Raw genomic sequence first — 17,229 nt, forward strand, 5'->3', positions numbered from 1 at the left:
CGGTATGCATCCCTCTTCCCCAACCCCTCCTGATTTCTCCAAATCGCAACCACAAAGGCAAGCGTTTGGATATCAGCCAAAATTACACTGTCGTGTAGATAGCCTCGGCCAGGGTAGCGAGCCCAGTAACCTCCGAGCTCTTCGTGACCAACCCTGCACACACACGAACATGGGTTGCATGTCACGGCTGCATGTGGCACGGAACAGGATGGATCGCACTACCAAATCTTACAACTCTTAGCCGGAATTTCTCGCGGACTAAACCGTTTTAAGATCTCACCGAAGATCTTACTTGAGTTTATATGGGACTTAAACCCATATTCTTACCAATAACTCAACCAATTATCGCCTTCTGTTACTAGATCATTTCGACCTAGTAACTGGCATAACCTCACCATGCATGCATTTAAACAAGAAAACATAAAAGAACTTCAAGTAAATGCATCTACATACAACATGCAAAAACCGCGCACTAGATGGATGTTTTTAACTCTCCATCTAAGCCGATGCAAATATGTGCCTGAACTCACAGTAAACCGTCGACGAATGATCTCCTTTGATGAAGCTCTTCTCGCGGCAACTCGGATCTCCCCTTTGGTTAGAATCGATTTACTTATCGATCTAACGTTGATGGTCTTGGTCGATAGTCTTCTCTTGCAAACACTCTCTCCTTCTCTTCTTTCTCTCCCAATTTTCTCTCAACTTACCCCTTCTTTCTCTTTGCGAAAATGAAAGGAATGGGAGCATATTTATAGAACGAGTGCGCGGTCGAGACAGCCAATGGGAGTCGCATGCACTCTCCGTATTAGAGGGACTTCAACACTTGGAAGCTCCTTGATTCAACACCTTGAATTCCACTTAAGCTTTTGGAATTCTTTAATCCTCCACTAATCCCCACTAAGTCTTCTTGAATAAAATGTTCACCCACTTAACTCCACTAAGCCTTCTTGATTAATATATTAATCCACTTAACTTCCTTGACTTAAGTGATTCTTGGTGGGGAAGACTTTTACTACTCTTGGTTGACCATCGTCGGTCCTCGGCAGCTCTCTCGGCAACTATCGGCATCCATCGGCAACTTTCTTCGGGTACTCGACACTTTTCTCGAGTACTCGGTAACTCTCTCGAGTACTTGACACTTTCTTGGGTACTCGGTACTCTCCCTCGAGTATTCGACACTTTCTCGAGTACTCGGTACTCTCGGCATTGCTCGGCGATTGCCGGGTGATACGTCTCCGACGGTACGGGCGGTACGTCTCGGACGACTCGGACAACTCCTGGTCCGTTACACTTTTCTCGGACTTTCCTTCATCTAACTTCCAGCTCTTCTTGCTGTCTCTTTTTCTCGGTCTTTTGGACTCGAAATCACGTCAAAAATTTACCCCTAGGTGAGGGTCACTACACCTGCCGTCAAAGCACTCCTCTTGGGACAGCTAGCAAACTTGTGATCCTTGCTCCCACACTTGAAGCAACCCCCGTCACTCTGTGTCTGCGTAGCCTCCCACCTCCTCTTGGTTCCCTGCACAGGCTTGCCGCCCCTGCTAGAACCTCCATGATGCTGAGCCTTACTAGGCTGAACTGTTGGACTAACCGCCACTGACTGTGCCCAAATATCCTGCTCAATTTCTGCTGCAGTCTCAATCAGCTCTGCACGCGTAGCATAACTACGTCCTCTACAATGGACCCTCAAGTCATCACGAAGAGCCCTCATAAACCTCCTTATCTGGGCCTCCTTAGGCTCCATAGCCTGACCCCCAAAACAAAGAAGTCAACTGAACTCCAAGTCCAGCTCCCGCACTGACCGTGTCCCTTGAGACAATTAAAGGAACTGCAGCTCCAACCGATCTAATGTATCTCTAGGAAAATACTTGCGGTTGAACTCCAAGATGAAGTCAGCCCAAGTCATCTCCCTCCGCACGCTCCTAGCAGCCACTGATCTCCACCACACCTCAGCATCACCACTCAAATGGTGAACCCCTATGTCCATCCAAAACTCCTCACAACATCTCAGAGTATGGAAGTTACGTTCCACACTCGTTCTCCACGCATCCGCAATAGTAGGGTCTGTACCACCCGAAAACCACTCAGTGAAAAGACCCTTCATCTCCTTGACCATGGACAAATACCACCCATGTGCTCCTGCATCTGCAGCCACTGGCTGCCGCTCCTCCACCACCACTGGTGGCACTACCTGAGCCTGAGCCGGTACCACTAGTGGCAACCGCTCCAACTACTGTGCTAGCTTAGCCGCAAAGTCTGCACTAGGGACTCCACCCACTGGGACTCCCACACCCGGGACCTTATCACCACCGGCCACTAGAGCATCAAAACCGCTCCCTCCGGCCACACTCACAGAATCCCCCGGAATACCCTGCAACTCGCCAACACCATCAACTGTCACACTCTTATCCTCGGTCTCACTACCCTCTGGGACTCTGCCCCTACCACGACCACGTCCGCGTCCACGACCACGTCCGCATCCACGACCACGACCATCAACAGCATCATCTCTAGCCATCTGCACTACCATGAACAGAAGACTAATCAAGCAAATTTCTATTATAACACAGAAAACATAAACTCACAGTGGAATCACACAATAGGCTCGAAGAGGATGTTCTAGGACTCTATGCCACACAAAATTGACTAAATCACATAATCAATCAAAGCATGCAAATCCCAAACATCTACAACACAAAGCCTAGTGAACCCAAACCTAGAACCGTAAGGTCTCTGATACTAATCTGAAAGGACCCAACCCTTTTTTTAATAATAATAAATAATAAATATAATATAATAAATAAACTACAACTAGTGGTCTCATACCCACTAGCCACCTAACCACAATCACATTCAACAGCGGAATAACAATATCTATATCCAATAAATATAAATAACCAATATTCATAACATAACCAAATAACCAATCATCAGAAAACATGGAACGAGCAACCTAGCAATGTTTCTAATGACTCAACTCTAGCAACCTAGCCATGCAAGACAACATCCAATCGAATCCCTAGAACATCCTCCTCTTCATCGCCTTGATTTCACGATCACACTTTGCCTTTACCTGCACCAGAAACACAAATTGCAATGCATGAGTATTTTATAAACACTCACTAAGGCAATCCTCCCATCTACTGGGCTATACACAAGTAGGGGTGTGAAACGGGCCAGATGTCCGCGGGCATAGCCCAATAAGAGGCCAAGCAGAGCGGGCATGGGCTTATTCATTGAAGCCCAAAATTTTGCAGGCATAGCGGACATGACCTGTTTGATCGGCGGATTCAAGCGGGCATGCCCGTCGCGGATTTCGGTTTTGCGGATTACCCGATGGTCCATCGATATGTGGAGAGTGGAGACGAAGACGAAGAACAGAAGAAGAAGATGAAGGATGTTCCATCGGTAGAGATTTACAACTGATTTTTTATGGTCAGATGATTTCATCTTCATCTTGACATCTCTACCGATGGAACATCGGGTAATCATGTTCTTCTTCTTCTGTTCTTGACAGTCCTACTTACCATGTCTTCTCAATTTTTGCATTGTTGCTGCTTCAGTTTTGGTTGAAATTTCTCGATTTCTATTGTTTCAGGTAATTTTTATGGAATTGGCTAAAAGAGATATGGATTTGGCTTCCCGTTATAAAGTGAATATTTTCTCTAATTGTGAGCTTAATTCAGCTGTTAAGCTTTTTTGGTTTGGATCGTAATGGCTGCAATTTTTAAGAGGAGTCTGTTTTTTGCATTGGCTTGGTGTCGATTTCGCTATGATTTATAATAGTTTCTCAAAGTTGTAAAGAGTCAGTGATAGTGTATAGGTGGCAGAGAGCTTCATAAGATATTTGTAATTCATGACTTGTTCTTAACTTGTTTTACAAAATTGTGCAGGGGGTTGTTGGAATGGTTTTTTGGCGACAATCAATCTTCAAATGAAGATAGGTACGGTTTCTTCTCTATTATGTACTACGAGTGGAGAGATATAGCAAGTTCCTTTATCTAATGTGGACATCATTTCTATTATGGCCTGTAAGTGTTCGAGAAATTTATTAACGAGGGTTGGATTTTTTATTTGGTGTATTTTTCTAGTTACATTCTACGCCTGCTGGATCGCATAGAAAATGGCAGGGCCGGTCCTTGAATTTTGGTGGCCTAAAGCATAGAAAAATAATTTTATTTATTATATAAAATTAATTTTTTCACTACAGTGCTAAAATATAATTGAAAACATGGAAAAAAATGTACTAACAATCTAAAATTTAATTTTTCTAACTTTTATTATAGCAAATACTCGGTAGACATCATTGTGAATCAAAAGTAGTTGGTAATAATGTATTATTATAATAAAATAAAGATTAAGGAGAAGAAGTGATTTTGATTTTCTTGTATAAAATTTTAGTTTTGTTTGAATATTATAATATCTTGTAGTAATTCAATTTTTTTTTGGTATATTTTAATGTTAAAAACGGAAATTAAACCAAAAAGTAATAAATAAAATTTTAAAAATGTTTGACTATTCCAACCAAAAAAAAAAAAAAAAAACAAAACNAAAAAAAAAAAAAAAAAAAAAAAAAAAAAAACTGTAAACAAACCACCAGAGTGGAAGGCTTGAACCCATGACTTACAACATAATTGCATAATACACATCCAACAGAGCTGCCTAATCTCTCATATATGTTTAGCTAAAAATTTTAGTATATGATGTGGCCTAAAGCAGCTGCTTTGCCTGCTTTAGGGGTGGGCCGGCACTGAGTAATGGTACCTTGCCTGACGATAGGAGAACTGCTATTGTAGAACTTCAGTCTGTTGTAGCAGAAATTAATGCTGCTCAGTTAGCATTTGGAGCACCCGGTAAGTGTATTTCTTTTTCTCTGTCATGCGTCTCATTGATTGTTTATAGATTTATTTTCTCTTTTTCAAACTAAGTAGATTTGGGAGATTAGCAATTTTAATTCTATTTTCCTAGTCCTTGCAAACTGTGTAGCCATAGATTATTTAGAATCAGAATAGGTCCACCAGTCGAGGGAACAAATCAGAAAGTTACTGTTTTTATCAGGTATGGGATGTTTCGTGTGGTAAAACTGAGGGACTCATTGGTGGGGCAACAGTCCTCATTTATTGAGCTTTGGTTAGCTGGCTTATAGTGTTTTTTCTATCGGTGTGTTATGATTTTTGCAGGTGGATAAAAAGGTTTTTGTGGAATATATATCTGTTAAGCTCATACTGATTACCTTGGTCGGTTCCTTTCTACTAATTCCTTGGTTCTTACTGGTTTTGTTCCCTCGTATAGGATGCAGTTCAAGGCTCTATGGGACATGAACTCTGGTGTGGCTGCAGCCTACAGGTAACCGCTGTCTAGCTTGTTTTAAAGTTTAAACCAAACCTTATGACACACCTAGAAGCTTTGAAAGATAATTAAAAAAAATATTTAGTAATTAGTAAATACTAACTAGATATTAGAAGATTTAGTCGTCGAGAGTTTGTATAAAAGCTGAAAACCCTAAATGGTTTATGCCAACACACGACTTCATCGAGACTTCACCGAGACACACCAAACCCTGTGAGCTGTGACACACGAATCCAGTCCTCAAAGTCTATCGTGATGGTAAGCTATATTGTTCCTTTTTGTCTATTGTCAAAACCTCAATCATAAAAACTCTTGTGATATGATATCTCAGTTGGTTTTTTTTTTTTTGTAAAGGATTCAAGTGATTCTTGTGATCTGAGATCAATAGACTTAGAGTCTCAAAGAGTAATTGATACTGCAAACGCTGAAGAAGAACATAATATGTTTGATGGAGCAGAGCCATCTACAAGTCGTAAGAGAGCAGCAATTCATATTGATGTAGATGATATTGAAAAGGACAAAGGAAAGACAACATCATCAGTACCGAAGAAGAGAAAGCAGAATAACTTTGATGGAGGAAAATCTGGTAAAAGGGCTGCAATTGATATCGATGATGATGATGATGATCTACATGACAATGTCGTAGGAGATAAAGGAAAAGGGAAAGCTACAGCAACAGAACCGACAAAGAGAAAGCAGTATGCAGATTGTTGTGAGCATTTTACAGTGGTTAAGAAGACTATTAATGGAAAACTTCAAGACAGAGACGAATGCAATCACTGCAAGAGGGATTATGCCTACAATTCACACAGGAACGGTACACATTCTTACAATCATCATATGGAAACTTGTAAGGTTCGGCTTAGTAAAGTTGATATTAGTAAGGTGATGCTCAACTCTGAAGCAAAGTTACAAGCTAGGAAGATAGATCATATGGTTTTTCGCGAAATGGTAGCTAAGTGTATCATTCAGCATGATCTGCCATTTGCCTATGTTGAATATGAGAGAGTTAGATCAGTTTGGAAGTATTTGAACGCAGATGTGAAGTTTATTAGTCGGAACACAGCTGCAGCAGATGTTTACAAGTTCAATGAGAACGAGAAAGAGAATTTAAAGAGAGAATTAGCTCACCTTCCAGGGAGGATTAGCTTCACTTCTGATTTGTGGACTGCAATCACTCATGAGGGCTACATGTGTCTAACAGCACATTATGTTGACAGGAACTGGAAATTAAACAGCAAGATTATTGCGTTCTATGCTTTTCAGCCTCCACATTCAGGTATGCACATAGCAATGGAGATTCTAGAGAAGTGGAAGGATTGGGGAATTGAGAAAAAAGTGGTTTCCATCACGTTAGACAATGCTACTAACAATGACACAACACAAGAGATTCTGAAATCTCAGCTTATGTTGCGGAATGATTTGTTGTGTGGAGGAGACTATTTTCATGTGCGATGCGCAACACATATTCTCAACATCATTGTTCAGATTGGCCTGAAAGATATAGATGATACATTGGAAAAGATCAGAGAGAGTATCAAATATGTTCAAGCTTCTGAAAAACGTGAGATATTGTCTGCAAAATGTGTTGAAGCTGTTGGTTTACATTTGAAAGCGGGCTTGATTATGGATGTGAAAACTAGATGGAACTCAACATACAAGATGCTTGATAGGGCTCTCAAGTATCGAGCTGCCTTTGGTAATCTCAAAGTCATTGATGGGAGAAACTACAAGTTTCACCCTACAGAAGCTGAATGGCACCGATTGAAGCAGATTTGTGAGTTTTTGGAGCCTTTTGATGAAATCACTAATCTGATCTCAGGTTCAACATATCCAACTTCAAACTTGTATTTCATGCAAGTTTGGAAGATCAACAATTGGTTGATATCGAATTCACAGAATCAAGATGAAGTTATCAAAAGTATGATTGTTCCAATGAGAGAAATGTTTGATAAGTATTGGGAAGAGGTTAGTGATGTCTTTGCAATGACTACAGTGTTTGATCCAAGGTTGAAGCTAACACTGGTCAATTATTGTTTTGAAAAGAACGACAAGGGTTCTGCTGAGATAAAGATTAAACACTTGCGTGGTAAGCTTGCTACTCTTTTTGAATCTTATGAGAATAAGTCCATTTTCACATCATCTTCTACAGAGACACGTGAAACTAATCATCAAACTGATGAGAATGGAGGAAAAAAGGGAGTTTTGGCAACTATAATGTAAGTATTCAAATTCTCACTCTCTCAGGCTATGAAAACTTTTACGTAGGCTATGAAAACTAATTCTCAGTTTCGGTTTGATACTTTAGTTACGGACCCTTTTTAATTTTTTTTGTTAATTTTTTGTTAACAATTTTTTGTAAACTTTAGTTACGTAAACTTTAGTTAATCATTACAATTTAGTTACGTAAACTTTAGTTAATCATTACAAGTTTTTGTTAATTTTTACGTAATCATCATCTTGTTAATTTTTTTTGTTTGAATACTGAGATTAGTTTTATATATTTGCAGGATTTTATTAACTTCCGCAAACAAGCTGTTGTTACTAGTGGAAAGTCTTCTTTGGAAATGTATCTAGATGATCCGCCGATAGACATGATAGAGTATGAGAGTTTGGATATTTTAAAATATTGGAAAGATAACTCTCAGCGGTATGGAGAACTGGCGTCAATGGCTTGCGACCTCCTTAGAATACCAATCACAACAATAGCATCTGAATCTTCTGGAGCTCGAGTTTGGAACAAGTACAGAAGCCGTCTTCTCCCAAAGAATGTTCAAGCACTAATATGCTGCTGCAATTGGTTAAAAGGTTTTGAAGCCTATGAAAATGGTAAGAAAACGATTTTCACAATTTGGTATTGATTGTGTAACTTTCAAGTGATATAAATTTACCTTGACCTTCTTCTATTACTTTGCCATATGTAGAGGAGGATGAAGAATTTGATGAAGATGAGACATTACCTTCTTTCCAATCCATTGTTGATGATGAAGCTTGATTTGGTTGAAGAGACATCTAGACCTTGAGATTTATGTTTTCAGCTTTCCATTTCATTTTAATATTTTGGTTTAATGTTTCAGTTTAATACTTTGGTTAAATACTTTCAGATTAATACTTTGGTTTAACACTTTCAGTTTAATATTTATTTGATTTAAATTTCAGTTTAAACATTTTCATTTGTTGTTTATGGTTCTACTTGTTTTGCTATGTTGATGTTAATCCGTTGAGGGAGTCTGAATGTTCTAGGACATCACATTATTCAAATGCATAGTTGTTACATAGTAGTGTTTTGAGGCTCTGTTGCATATTAATGGCGAAAAAAACGACAAAAGGAGACAAACTCAGCCTTGGACGTGAAGGCCTCTGCCTCTCCCTCCTCTCCCTCCGTACGTACACTCACCATACAACATTCTCTCTCCCCACTCACCAACCAAAACCTCTCTGCTCCGTATTGTTTCCTTGGCTTTACTGACTCTCTTTTCTCTCTCTCTCCTCTTCTTCTTCGTTTCTACACAATTTTTACTCTGTTTCTGATCTGATGTTTGGAGAAAGAAGATTCATGGGCTTTGGAGGTTTTCAGGGAGATTTTAACTTGGGAGGAGCTCTTCCTCTTCCTCCTGATTATGGTTCTGATGGGTTTCTTACAAAGAGTCTAGACACAAACCCGTTTATGAAGAATAAGTGTAACAACAAGAGCGGTGATGCTCTTGAGAAGAAGAGATGCCCGCGGGCATGCCCGTGAGTCCGCAACGTTAGGCGGAGTGGGCATGGGCAGTGATACGTCGCCCGCCGCCCGTGGCCGACCTGTCCGCAGCGGATCACTAAAAATATGGGACCGTCACTGATGTGACCCGGAGACGCGACACGACTTGGTCACTCCGTTACGCCGGCTTGGTCAATAATGGCTGTTCGCGAGACGGACGAGACGACGATGACTTTACTCGGTCAAGGCTGGGTCGTTGGATTCGACTAAGGGATTGACTCGTGGAGACGTGAGATGGAAGGAAATGCATGAGGGGAATGGAAAATGCACGGATAGGACTCGTCGGGTGTCTCGGACGGATCAGTGGGAGGCGACGGTGGAAGCGAGAAGAGGTGGAACGATGGAGGCTCGAGAACTTGTGGTAGAGAACTCGAGGTTGTGGAGATAGAGCAAAGGTGGACTCGATACTTGTGGCAGAGAACTCGAGCTGTGAGGATGGAGCGATGATGAACTCGAGAGCTTGCGGTAGATAACTCGAGGTTGTGGTGATGGATCGATAGAAATGAATGGTGGAATAGAAGTGGATCGAGTGACAACACAAGAGGTTTGGCACTCCTCTTGTTACAGTCGCTAACAAGCGATGAACCCGGTTCAAAGCTTGCTAGGGTTCTTTCCCTTAGACAATCCCGGATTGAAAAAGGAAAGATGGAGTCTAGTTCAAGAATCTCTCTTGAGGAAAAGTTTTATTTTCATACAAATCTAAAGGAGGAACAAGGGCTAAGAGGAGTTTAAATAGTTAGGTTTAGGTAGGGGCTTAATGACACACGGATTCATCTTGATCCGCACATCGCCACCTGTTGACTAACACGCTAGCCACAAACTCTCTCAACGTTCATAAGCAAAAGTATAAAGAGAGGAAGATTCATGCCTCGTTAAAAGATAAAACCGCCTTGGCCTTGCGTGGGAAGCAACTTGGCCTTAGGTATTGTGCGCCAAGCTCCATGCCTCGTTAAAAATTTCTCCGGTAAACCCATTGGGAAAACCCGGAGTAAGGAAAAAGAGTACACTTCCTCGCTTAAACGATTTGATCGTCTTCACTCTTGGATAAGAGTGAAGACTAAGCGGACTGACCCTTCGGAGTCTTCATGGGACGGCTGGTATTGAACGAATGACCGGACGAATAGGTTGAGCCGTTGTTTGGCCGCCTTTGCTGAGCTCTGGAGCGTGTGGTGGCTCCGGGAAGGATTGCTGGAGCTTTGGCCGCGTCCGAAGTGGTTGTCTTGGCCGCGTCCGATGCGTCTTGGTCAGGCGTCTCGGTCGCGTCCGACGTGTCTTGGTCTTCTTGGCCAAGGTCGTGTCCTACAAACACATCATTCCCTCCCCTTTGAAAAGGTCTTGTCCCCAAAACATCTCCGTCTTCACCTACATCAAACGGAACGAGGTCAGTGACATTGAAAGAGGTAGACGTACCAAACTCACCTGGAAGCTCGAGCCGGTAAGCATTGTCGTTGATCCTTTCAACGACTCAGAAAGAGCCGTCTCCACGTGGGCTGAACTTATCCTTTCGTTTCTACTGGAACCTCTCTGGCCTTTAGTGAAGCCACACCCAGTTGCCGGGCTTGAATAGCATCGGTTTACGGCCTCAATTGAGAAAGCGTGCATGCTGCTCGTTCCTTCGTTCGATGTTGGCTCGAACCTCTTTGTGCAACGCTTTGACCATTTATGCTCTTGCGGCTCCGTCTTGATTCTCGGCTTCATTTGGTGGTATAGGGAGGAGATCTAGTGGCGTCAATGGCTTGAATCTGTATGCGACCTCGAACGGTGACTTCTTCGTGGACGAGTGCACAGCCTGGTTGTACGCAAACTCGATGATCGGAATGCACTCGAGCCAGGAGCCTTTGTTGCTCGCGGTTTCTGTGCGGAGTAAGGCGCCTATTGATCAGTTGACAACCTCCGTTTGGCCATCGGTTTGAGGGTGAGCCGCGGTGGAGTAAAGAAGCTTCGTCCCGAGCTTTTGCCAAATAGTGCGCTAGAAGTGGCCAAGAAACTTAGGATCCCGATCAGATATGATGGTGCAAGGCACGCCATGAAGCCTTATGACCTGACTAAAGAACAGATTCGCCAATTGCACAGCATCATTGTTCTTGTGGCACGGGATGAAGTGAGCCATCTTCGAGAACCTATCAACAACCACCTTGATACTATCTCTATGCGCCAAAAAGGGTAGGCCGAGGATGAAATCCATGGAGAGATTGATCAATGGTGCGGTTGACACGGGCAAAGGCATGTAGAAGCCATGCGGGTGAGTTGTCGACTTGGAAGTGCGACAAACGATGCATCGACTAACGTGTTTCTCCACCATACTACGCATCTTTGGCCAGTGAAAATGCTCTTTGAGCACGGCCAAGGTCTTGGTGATACCGAAATGACCCGCTAAACCGCCACTATGAGCTTCACGAACAAGTAACTCCCGGATAGAGCCATTTGGTATACACCGCCGACATCCTCTGAATAGGAACCCTTCATGAAGGTAGAACTCGGTGTAAATTCCCTTCCCATGGTTCTGAAAACAATCTCCAAACTCAGCGTCCCCAGCATAAGCATCCTTGATGCTTTCAAAACCCAACACTCGCGCATCCATAGTAGTGAATGGAGCGTGTCTCCTTGACAAAGCATCGACCACCACATTTTCTTTGCCCTTCTTGTATTTGATGACGTAAGGGAAAGATTCTATGAACTCCAACCACTTCGCGTGGCGTCTCTTGAGATTGGTTTGGCCGCGGAGATGCTTCAAGGTCTCATGATCGGTGTGAATCATGAATTCTCGCGCCAACAAGTTGTTTTGCCAAACCTCCATTGCACGAACGAGGGCGTATAACTCCTTGTCATACGTCGGGTAGTTAAGCGCGGCTCCACTAAGCTTTTCACTGAAGTACGCCACGGGTTTGCCTCCTTGAGTCAAGACAGCCCCGACTCCGACTCCCGACACATCGCACTCAACCTCAAAGGTTTTGTTGAAGTCAGGCAATGTGAGTAAGGGGGCTTGCTTGAGGCGTTTCTTGAGTTCCGTAAACGCCTTGTCTTGTTCTTCTCCCCAATGAAACTCGCTGTTCTTCTTAATCACGGAAGTGAGAGGCGCGGCAACCGTACTGAAGTCTCGCTCGAATCTCCAGTAAAAGCTGGCTAGGCCGTGGAACCACCGGACTTGAGTGACGCTTGTTGGCGTGGGCCACTCCTCTATTGCGCGTATCTTATCTCCATCGACCTTGAGGCCCTAAAAAGACCAATTCATCAGCAGCAAACACACACTTTTTCAAGTTTGCGTAGAGTTGCTCTTCACAGAGAGTAAACAAGACAACCTCTAGGTGTTTAACATGATCGGTCAAGTTCAAGCTATAGACAAGTATGTCATCAAAGTAAACTACTACGAACTTGTTAATATATAATCTTAAAACATGGTTCATAAGGCGCATGAATGTAGAGGGAGCGTTAGAAAGTTCGAGTGGCATTACCAGCCATTCGTACAAACCCTGTTATGTCTTGAAGGCTGTCTTCCATTCATCGCCATCCTTCATGCAAACTTGGTGATAGCCACTCTTCAAGTCGATCTTGGAGAAGATGCTGGTGCCACTTAGTTCGTCTAGCATGTCATCGAGACGTGGGATGGGGTGGCGATATTTGATGGTGATGTTGTTGACGGCTCTACAGTCGACGCACATCCTCCATGAGCCATCTTTCTTCGGGACTAGGAGCACTGGCACGGCGCACGGACTCAAGCTCTCTCGAATGTAGCCTTGCGCCATAAGTTCTTTGACTTGTCGCTCAAGCTCCCTCGCCTCTTCGGGGTTGACTCGGTAGGCTGGCCGGTTCGGTAGTTGTGCTCCCGGGACTAGGTCGATCTGGTGCTCAATGCCTCTGATCGGTGGTAGACCCTCGGGAAGTTCTTCGGGAAACACATCGGCGAAATGCTCAAGGACGTCGCGGATCACCTCCGGCAAGGCGTTGATCGGCCCTTCAAGACCTGAAAGCAACACATCTCAAAAAACCATCAATAACACTTGGCCAGAGTCCCTAATGGACTTTCTAACATCACCATATTGAACCAATAAGTTCTTCTTATCGTTTCATGTACTTGCGTGGGGCTCAAGGGTTTCCAGCAAATACGTTTGTTGTCATGAACGAAGAAATATTGGTTCGTGTGGCCACAATGCATGGTGCGCTTATCAAACTGCCATGGACGCCCCAATAAGAGGTGGCTAACTTGCATAGGCACTACATCGAATAGGACTTGGTCCTTATACGGACCGATACTAAATGGGACCGTGACCTGTTCCTTTACATGGATCATGGTCTTATCATTTAACCATTTCAAACGGTAAGGATGGGGGTGGTTTGTGGTTTCAAGAGAAAGTTTCTTGACAAGACTGGAACTTACAGTGCACCTCGTGTGGAACATATTATCACGCTGATTGGCGTCGTCGGTGGCTACCCTTGCATTCAGGATGCGGCGTATCATCAACAGCTCTCCGACTTCGGGCTCAGCAACTGCTTCCTCCAGTTCAGTCTCTCCTTGAACGTTCTCCTCGGCGGCCTCATCGTCAGACTCGATCTCGCCAGCCTTGGTCAGAACCATTGTCCATGCGTTCGGACAGTCACGAGCGTAGTGTCCTCTCCCTTGACACTTAAAACACACAATGTCGCGACTCTGGACGTCGGTGGTGTTACGTCGCGGATCTTGGTGGCTGGCTCCCTTGGTATAAATCTTGAGTCCGCACTGGTCGCCTTTGGCTTCTCTGGCAATCGGTTCGATGGAGACGCGTTAGGAGTCCAATTTGAAACTCCTTGAGTTCAGCCACGAGGCACAGAGGCGCTCTTCTTCTTGATTTGAGTCTCGATTTGCACCGAGAGGTGCAACAACTCTTCAAAAGTTTGATAGGGTTGGCGCTCGACCTTGCGTGCAATGCGTTCTTGAAATCCGTCCAAGAACTGAGCCATGAGTGACTCTTCAGAGTCATCGACTTGCAATCGGTTGCGCAAGTGTTCAAACTCCTCATAATATTCCTCCACGTTTCGTGCGCCTTGCGTGAGTCACCGAAACTTCTTCTAGAGCTCGCGCTGGTAGTATGTAGGCATAGCGCCTTCGCATTTCCGCTTTCAAGACCTCTGAAACAGTGATAGGTCGGTCGCGGTTGCGTCGTTGCTCAGCTTCGAGTCGATCCCACCAGGTAAGGGCGTGATCGGTGAATTGAGCCACCGCATATTGGACCTTTTGATGCTTCGGATAGGCATGACACGAGTATAAATGCTCCATACGGCTTTCCCATTCAAGGTAGGCCTCGGGGTTAGACTTTCCCGCGAACGTGGGTGGGATCATCTTGTGGTTCGGCTCGTGAAGTCTTGGAGCTTCGTCGAACTGGTCATCATAATGGTGTCGTCGTCTAGGCCGCGGCTCAAAGTCTTCATCAGACTGGTCGCTCGCCGGCTCTCGTCGTGGTCGCCTCGCGAGTAAAGGATCGTTGCGGGGAGGTTTTATAAGCTCAATCCTTGTGAGACGGTCGGCAAGCTGCTCTAGACCAGTGCGTAATGCGGCGAGGGTGACGCCAATCTCTGGTGGCGCTGGAGGGACTTCTTCGGCCATTGTTCAGATCGGTCATTGGTGACGTGGTGCGGCTTCACGGTGAAACATGAATTTAAACCTCAAAAAGAATAAACAAAAAAAAAAAAGCACACATGCGTGAGTTTCACTCGTTCAAGACGACCACACAATATTTTATTTCGTCACCAATGATTGAAAACAGCTAGCAATATTCAAACCTAAGTGCAAAACGACAAAGACTACTTTATGACCGGAAACAAAAACGCGTAAACAAGAACACATTCCTAGCTTTATCGATCTAAAAGTGGACTCGCAAGAACACAGATGAACAATAATATGAGCACGAAGAACAAAATCAAAAACTAACACCCTAGACAAACAAAGAACGAGACCAAACATGCACCAATTTAAACCAAATGAACAAACGGATCCTATGGAACAAAAGATGCAAGCTTTGCTACTAATAAACTCAAAGATTGAAACTTTAAACGAAATAGATGAGTTATGAAACGAATACAACTTCGTAGGAGCTTTGAAGCTCTAATACCAAGCTGATGTGACCCGGAGACGCGACACTACTCGGTCACTCCGTTACGCCGGCTCGGTCAATGATGGCTGTTCGCGAGACGGACGAGACGACGATGACTTTACTCGTCAAGGCTGAGTTGTTGGATTCGACTAAGGGATTGACTCGTGGAGACGTGAGATGAAAGGAAACGTATGAGGGGAATGGAAGATGCACGGATAGGACTCGTCGGGTGGCTCGGACGGATCGGTGGGAGGCGACGGTGGAAGCGAGAAGAGGTGGAACGATGGAGGCTCGAGAACTTGTGGTAGAAAACTCAAGGATGTGGAGATAGAGCGAAGGTGGACTCGAGACTTGTGGCAGAGAACTCGAGCTGTGAGGATGGAGCGATGATGAACTCGAGTGCTTGCGGTAGAGAACTCAAGGTTGTGGTGATGGATTGATAGAAATCAATGGGGGAACAGAAGTGGATCGTGTGATGGATTGATAACACAAGAGGTTTGGCTCTCCTCTTGATACGGTCGCTAACAAGCGATGAAGCCGGTTCAAAGCTTGCTAGGGTTCTTTCCCTTAGACAATCCCAGATTGACTAATGAAAGGATGGAGACGAGTTCAAGAATCTCTCTTGAGGAAAAGATTTATTTTCATACAAGTCTAAAGGAGGAACAAGGGCTAAGAGGAGTTTAAATAGTTAGGTTTAGGTAGGGTTTAAGGACACACGGATTCATCTTGATCCGCTCGTCCCTTGACGTGTTCTGTTTTCAATTAGAACACGTCGCCACCTTTTGACTAACACGCTAGCCACAAACTCTCTCAACGTTCATAAGCAAAAGTATCAAGAGAAGAATATTCCCCAATGTTTAAATTTTAAACCAAAGACAAGAAATAAAAGAGATAACCGCCTTGGCCTTGCGCGGGAAGCAACTTGGCCTTAGGTGTTGTGCGCGAAGCTCCATGCCTCGTTAAAACCTTCTCCGGTAAACCCATTGGGAAAAACCCGGAGTAAGGAAAAAGAGTACACTTCCTCGCTTAAACGACTTGATCGTCTTCACTCTTGGGTAAATCCGACCCAAACACAAGGAGAAAACGTTCCTAGGACGCTCCTATAACGATCCCAGCTACAGATCTCAACAGAAACAGCTGCCAACACCAAGAAATCACCAAGAACACTCAAGAACACCAAAAACTATTCTTTCTCTTTTCTATTTCTCGAAAACGGCCAAAAAATGTCGAATGAGACAAAAGCTCGACTTAAGGGTTTCCTTCTCCCTTTGCCCAAAACGCAGCGTTTAACTTAAGTCAAAACGCAGAAACTTGAACCTGCATCGACCGATGCACCATCTGCATCAACCGATGCAACTCCCAAACCGGGATTTCGGTTCACAGATGTTACACTCCTACAACGCTCCCAGCTACAAATCTCTACAGGAACATCTTCCAATCTCCCAAAATCCTCAAGAACGCTCAAGAACACTCACAAAACTCTCTCTCTCTTTCTTTTTCTCAAAAACGGCCAAAACACGTCGAATGAGACAAAACTTGAGTTAAGGGTTTTCCTAACCCAAAACGCAGTGTTTAACGTAACTCGTCCGCAGAAAAACCAACCTTTTATCGACCGATGCACATAGTGCATCGACCGATGAAATCTCTAAACCGGAATTTTGGTTCGCGGATGTTACAGAAGGTTGTTAAAGGGTGGGGACCAGGGTTCAAGGAACGCCTGGCGCACTGATAGACAGGTTTTCACCCAGGGTATCAATTCCCTATGCAGTTGTAGTACAAAGGGTTATCAATCCAAATGGTTGTGTATTGCTAGCAGGAAGGATATGATCAGCACAATACAAGTCAAGCCAAGCAAATTAGGTTTTGGTTCTAACAGTCCTAATATAAACAAAGTAAAAGATTACAAACAAGTGAACCACAAGACCTAAGCACTCGATAAAAGTAATCGAATGCAGGATCGAGTGGGGTGGTCGAGTAAGCAAGTAAACTATGAACAGCTCGAGGTATTACTCGATGCAGGTTATCGTGTACCTGATCGGGTAAGTGGTCGAGTAA

General features: G+C 43.9%; 1 protein-coding gene across 1 annotated transcript; it reads left to right on the plus strand.

The window, feature by feature from the left end:
- Positions 3,301-8,344, plus strand: LOC104715168 (zinc finger BED domain-containing protein RICESLEEPER 2-like). Its single transcript, XM_010432605.1, has 10 exons — positions 3,301-3,408; positions 3,599-3,702; positions 3,894-3,944; positions 4,987-5,077; positions 5,181-5,192; positions 5,293-5,346; positions 5,704-7,568; positions 7,719-7,722; positions 7,860-8,178; positions 8,274-8,344. Exons 1-10 carry the CDS (start codon positions 3,301-3,303, stop codon positions 8,342-8,344), a joined length of 2,679 nt encoding a protein of 892 aa, XP_010430907.1.

The sequence above is a fragment of the Camelina sativa genome, chromosome 9 (genome assembly GCF_000633955.1).
Source record: "Camelina sativa cultivar DH55 chromosome 9, Cs, whole genome shotgun sequence".
Classification (NCBI taxonomy): domain Eukaryota; kingdom Viridiplantae; phylum Streptophyta; class Magnoliopsida; order Brassicales; family Brassicaceae; genus Camelina; species Camelina sativa.

What these genes read in the sequence shown, in the direction of transcription:
- LOC104715168 (XM_010432605.1), top strand. Translation starts at nt 3,301, where the DNA reads ATGCCCGTCGCGGATTTCGGTTTTGCGGATTACCCGATGGTCCATCGA. An exon ending in AGATGAAGGATGTTCCATCG is followed by an intron (nt 3,409 to 3,598) that starts GTAGAGATTTAC and finishes CTATTGTTTCAG; the next exon opens with GTAATTTTTATGGAATTGGC. An exon ending in TCAGCTGTTAAGCTTTTTTG is followed by an intron (nt 3,703 to 3,893) that starts GTTTGGATCGTA and finishes AAAATTGTGCAG; the next exon opens with GGGGTTGTTGGAATGGTTTT.